We start from the raw sequence: 5,849 nt of genomic DNA, 5'->3' as shown, positions 1-5,849 counted from the left end.
GGGGCTGGGGCTCACTCTAACATGCAAAGTCCAGCTGCCCCAGGAACTAGGTTGCTTCTGAAGAGCGACATATGTAGAAACACACAGACACGGCCACGCGCACACATGCGGAGAGGCTCTGCATTCCCTAGGGTGGGGGTCGAGGCCTGCCGGCCCTCCAAGGAGCTCCAAGCCAGGGATGAGCAATGTCTCCGCCAGGGTGGTCCTCCACGGCACCCCTGGGCTGGGCGGGGCAGGTACATCTTCGAAGGAAGGCTGCGTGGTCTCTGAAATTCTGTCCGCCAGGCACCCAGGCCGCTCTGAACCACTCCATGTGTCGGGGCCACTGGGGCCATGACCTTGCGTGTGGGCAGCTGCGTGTTCTGGCACCAGACACGTCCCTGCCTGGCTAGAGTCCGCGCTCTCCCCTCCAGGGCTCCGGGGAACAAGGGGTGCAGACAGAAAAGGGGTGAAGGGGGCCCGCGGAGACGTCCTCTCCCCCGCCCCACGGGGTCCTGGCCTCCGGGAGGGGGGAGGGGCCTCCCTTATCTCTCGGCCTCCATGGCAGGGTGGGCCCTGGGTTCTGAGGTGGCCTGTTGCGGGGCCAGGGGTGGCCAGTCTGAAGCCGGAGAAGGGGGTGCTGGAGTCCACAGGGGCGGCTGTGGCTGGTGGTGCTGTGGGCCCCCCGGGGGCGAGGCCGCCGTGGGCCAGCTGGAGGCCGCAAAGCTGCTGGTGGCGGCATGGGGGAAGTGTGGCGGGGGTGACGTGGCTGTTGCGGCCATCGGGCTGCCGCTGCCACCGCTGTGGAAGCTCTCGGAGGCCTTGAGACGGGAGAACATGGTGAGAGCGTCAGGGAAGTTGGGGGGTGTAGCGGGGGTATTGGCGGGGGTGCACATCTGTGAGGGGAAGAGAGGAGAGATGGGGTGAGCACCCCTTCCTGGAGGGGCCCCCACTGCCTCCCAAGGGGAGATGCGTGGCTGGCCCATTCTCGGAAGGCTCTGTGTCCCTTCCCAGCTCCCCGAGCCTGTCCGCTGCCCAGGGGTTCCCAGAGGAGAAGGCTTGAGATGAACTGACCCGCCCTCACTCTTCGCAGCCCACGGTGCCTGGGGCCAGGAGGCTTTCCCAGCCCTCCCACTTCCATCGGCCACAGCATCCGGGGGGCTGTAGGGTGAGGAGCTTCATTGCCCCAGAGGCCAGCGCCCCCCAGGTCTCAGGGGGAGCTGGCACAGGCAAGATTAAGTGCAGGACCCACGGAGCCCAGTCTCCTGCTGATCCATCTCCAAAGAGACCGAGCTCCACCTGCACCAGCACCCTCGCACACCTGGGCCGGGGGCTGCTCACACACGGAACTAGCTAAGCCTCCTTCCGCCCAATCCACAACTGGGAACTCGAGGGGACACTTACCATCTGGTGGTGGTGGTGGCTGTAGGGGATGTTGGTCTCCTGGAAAAAGGCGCTGAGGGCTGTCTGCAGGAAGAAAGGCCCCTGCTCACCCTCCAGGCCCCGGCTCCTCTGAGGTTGGGGATGACCCTGGCTGCACCACTGAGTGGGAGGGGTGGGGCTCAGTGGCTTGCCTGTCACCCCCAACCCTTGCCACTGTCCAAGGAGGAGCCAGGGAACCCTGGGCAGTTGGGGTGGGTGGAGAAGACGCTTCCCCTGCTGCTGGCCGCCTGCCTCAGTGCCTAAGGCCTGCAGAGCCCAACCCCTGCACCAGCTGGCACCAGCACCATGACTGGGGGAGGGCGGGCAGTACCCTCACCCCATCCTGGGGGAAAGGCAGCACGGCCCCAAGTAGCCCAACCAGACCTCCCCACCCCTGCCCCATTTTAGGAGATTCTAGCCTGGCTGTTACCACCTTGATGGGTAGCAAGTCTCTACTCTTCTCTAAGCCTCGGTTTCCTCGTCTGCAAAGCAGGGGCATCTTGAAGGAGTCTGTGCCTGGCGGAGGGGACCCCCTGCTGCCCCACCCAGCTCTGCTTCTGGCTGATCAAGGGGCCACTGTTCGGGCCTTGGTTTCTCCAACTGTACCACAGAGAGGCTGGACTAGGTGGCTCCCAGGGTCCCCTCCCTTCCAACAGTGTCCTCCTATGATCACCAGATTCCAGCAGGCAGGGCCTGGCACCAAGGAGACAAGCCTGGGCTTTAGGTTCACTCGATCACCCACCCAAGCCTCCCTCGGAACAGTGCCCGGGCGGTGGAGCAGAAAGATGGCCCTAGGATCTAAGCCACCACGGGCTTACGACAGCTCCCAGCACAGCTCCCCAGCCACCCGCCCTTGGCTGGCACGCTAGGCATGGGACGCTCCACCGTCTCTCTCCACACCTGGGCCACATGCCACACTGAGCATGGTGCAGGCACCCAGCAGGGCTCCATCCCAGCGGGGCTATGGACTGTCATCATTAACCCCACAGGCAAGGACTACTGTCTTACAGGCAGGGAAATGAAGGCAGGAAGTGATTTGCTCAGGGTCAGCTGGTCGGCAGAAGACAGAAATGGGGGCGCTCAGAAAGGTCAGGGCAGGTGGGGGAGACAGAGTGAGCCCGGAGCTCTTTCCTGTGTGTGTCAGCTCAGCAGGCTCTGAAGGTCCTTGGTGACTGGGGACCCAGAAGCCCCAGAGGGAGGCGCTGGTATTTGCTATGTCCTGGCTGGGGCCCTGCAGGGGTGAGGAGGCCCATCCCAGGGAACGGAGGCTGCTCTTGCACAAGGGCCAGTGAGGGAGCCCCACAAGTGTGTGAGGGGTCCTCAGGGCCCTGGCAAGTCCCAGACCCAGACTTGGAGCTTCGAGCAGCTGAGGTGTCCCCACCGCCACCCCTCAGGCCCACTCCCCTAATGCCAGCTTGACTTCTTGGCCCTCCCAGGCCCAGCGCACCCAGAAATCCAGCCTGGCTCCTGGGGCCTACCCTTGATCGGGGGTTATACGTGGGGGGCTGCTATTTAAAATTTAAAATTTTAAATTGTGTTTTTGTTTTTTTGAGACGGAGTCTCGCTCTGTCACCAGGCTGGAGTGCAGTGGCGTGATCTGGGCTCACTGCAACCTCCGCCTCCCGGTTCAAGCAATTCTCCTGCCTCAGCTTCCAGAGTAAGACAGGCGCGCGCCACCACGCCCGGCTAATTTTTGTATTTTTAGTAGAGACAGGGTTTCACCACATTGGCCAGGATGGTCTTGATCTCTTGACCTCATAATCCACCCGACTCGGCCTCCCAAAGTGCTGGGATTACAGGTGTGAGCCACCATGCCCGGCAAAAAATATTTTTTAAATAAATGAATTATGTGGGGAATTTCTTGCAGGAGACTCCCCATGTGGGTGTCCCCAAACGGGTGTGGGAGCTCAGGCCTGGGGGCTGGTCTTTAAGCACCTTCCCCGACCGCAGGACCCTCTGTCAGCAGCAGCTGTGCCCCAAAGCCCAGGCTCACTGTGCAAATCCCAACCCCAGAAGCCCCAGGCCACACCAGAACCCCCTCTGCAGGCCGCTGTGTGCATTCTCCATTGAGAAACATCTGCCCCACCAGACACAGGCCCCTCCCCCTGCAGCCTCCTGCCCCCATTAGCACCTGAATTGCAGCAAATGTGACCCAGAAACACCGCCTGGTGGATGCAGCCAGCGGGTGGAGCGTGGAGGGGGATGGGGTGGCCATGTGAACCCCTCACTCACCCCTATTCCGAGGCCGGAAGTCCTTTCACCTTCCTCCAGCCTCCCTGGTGGCCCCCACTTTACAGATGGCACAACTGAGACTCGGGAGTGGAGGGCACAGGGCTCCTACCACGGGGCCCCTGGGAGCCACCAGAGGCCCCAGATGCTCCTGCCCCTCCTGGGAACAGTCTTTCCCCAGACACTGCACCCCTCAAAGCTGCATTTTCAATTAACTGTGCCACTGAGGGATGTGGCCTGGGTGCCAGCTGGGTGCCAGGTTCTGAGGGCTGGGGTGAGTCCTGCAGGCAGGGCCCGCTTCCCAGCGGACACCTGCCTGCCCAGCCCCAGGCAGGGAGGGAACCGTGCGTGCAGGTGTGGGACTGCCATGAATGTCGTTTTGCAAGTTTTGCCACATCCAGCCCTTGACACAAATAGGGCTGATGAGGGCTGTGAAAACGAGGAGGGGAGCAGGGAGCTTCCTCCGGGTGGGGCTGCCCTGGGGCACGGGGGACAGTGAGCTGGCCAACAAAGGCTGATTCATGCCCCCCAACCCCACTATACAGATGTGGAAACTCAAGCCAGAGGGACAGAGCAGCCTCCTACGTCCCACACAGGGTCAGTGGCCCCCACGACCGCTGGTAGGAGGGAAGTAGGCAAAGAAAGAGGTATGGACTCATCTGAATGGGATAACCACTGCCTTTCCAGACTGTCCCAAGTTTGGGACATTCTGATCCCCATCTAGTCCCCAGCAAGCAGAGCCCCAGAGTCCTCTGGCTTCTGGTCTCTCCTGCAGGCCCTGGGATGGCTCCTCATGGAGAAACCAGGTTCCCAGTCCCCAGCTGGGCACAGATGGTACCGGGATGGCTGAGGCTGTGACCCTACCCCTGTGAGGCGCACAGGTCAAGGGGCTCTGGCCTCATCCCCAGATACCACCATGGGGTTAATCCCAGGGTCAGTGAATGAGGGAAGGCCAGGTAGCCTCTGGGCAGCACAAGCCAGGAGCACTACTATCCTGTGGGTTAGGAGAGGCCCCGGGGAGTGGGTGCCAGACTGGGGCAGCATCACCTCCTACCCAGCTAGCCCGAAAGCTGTTGAACCGTGTGCTCCCTCCCCAGTGCACTGGCAAAGGTACAGATGCCCATGCCAGCCCCAGGAGAGCACCTGGACGCGCACACAGAGTCCCCAGGCACACCTCTGGAGGGAATACACGCTTATCCCTATGCTGTAGTGTGGGGCTCCGACACGCCACCCATACACTCCACGCCGTGTACACACATCACACCGTGCCGAGCACGGGCGGCATCTGCAGACCCGCCACATGTTTACGCGCTGATCACACACCAAACGCACCGGGGGGGCTGCGCGTTCACACGCGCGCCAACGTGCCCGCAGGTCTGCCACCTCCTCGGTGCCCGGCCGACGCCGTGGCGCGGTGCGTGCGTAAACACAAATGCACATGGACGTGTGCGCACGCCGCCGGCCGCCCACCAGGCACGCGGACCCTCGGACCACTAGCCCGGAGCGGCTCCGCCCTCCCGCCCAGCTCAGCCGAGGCCTGGGGCGTCCTCCTTCCGGCCGCCCGCCCGACTGTCCGTCCGCACCGCGGCGCCGCCCTGCCCTCGGCCTTTACCCGGACAAAAGGGGTGGGGGGGTCCCCATCTCGATCCCAAGGGACTCGGGGCCCCGCGGGGTCGGCGTATCCCCGACCGGTGGCCTAATTCCCCCCTCCGCCCGCCGCGAGCCCTCGGGATCCGGACGCCGGGCACCGCCGTCGGGAGAGCGGGTCGGGTCTGGGGCCCGGAGCGGGCGCACAGCCGGCACGCGTCCAAGCCACCCGCTCCCGCCCCGCGGCCACGCGGGACACACTCCGCCCGTGGCCCCGGCCCTCGCCCAGCTCCGGCGCCGCGCACCTCGAACTGCCAGTGGGCCGCCTGCAGCAGCTGCTTCGCCTGGTCGGCCGCGCAGCCCGCCGTCAGCACGAACTGGTTGATCATGACCTGGTGCTTAAGCTCGTCCATGTTCACGGACATGGCGCCGCCGCGCTGCCCGCTCCGGCCTCCCTCCGCCGCCCGCGCCTCCGCCTCACGCGTCCACCATTAGCGAGCCGGCTCCGGCTAATACAAATATTTACTGTGCGGCTCTGACTCACCGCGCCTCGCCTCGCTCCGCCGGCGCCGCGGCATGCTGGGATATGTAGTTCCCGCGCTGCGCCGGGCGACCCGGGGAGCGGGGCAGGC

At 64.1% G+C, this 5,849-nt stretch overlaps 1 protein-coding gene across 2 annotated transcripts; it reads right to left on the bottom strand.

The window, feature by feature from the left end:
• UBALD1 (UBA like domain containing 1) lies at positions 1-5,849 on the bottom strand. Of its 2 annotated transcripts, none has more exons than XM_017886397.1 (3): positions 5,523-5,849; positions 1,384-1,446; positions 1-800 (listed from the first exon to the last, which is right to left on the bottom strand). In XM_017886397.1, exons 1-3 carry the CDS (start codon positions 5,640-5,642, stop codon positions 525-527), a joined length of 459 nt encoding a protein of 152 aa, XP_017741886.1. In that variant the 5' UTR covers positions 5,643-5,849; the 3' UTR covers positions 1-524. The 2 variants fall into 2 exon arrangements, with proteins under 2 accessions (XP_017741886.1, XP_017741885.1); XM_017886396.1 differs by having other exon boundaries at positions 1-875; positions 5,523-5,842.

This window comes from Rhinopithecus bieti, unplaced genomic scaffold (assembly GCF_001698545.2).
Source record: "Rhinopithecus bieti isolate Rb0 unplaced genomic scaffold, ASM169854v2 scaffold_13704, whole genome shotgun sequence".
NCBI lineage: Eukaryota > Metazoa > Chordata > Mammalia > Primates > Cercopithecidae > Rhinopithecus > Rhinopithecus bieti.
The sequence above is the reverse complement of the archived record's forward strand: the minus strand, read 5'-3'. Positions and strand labels throughout refer to the sequence as shown.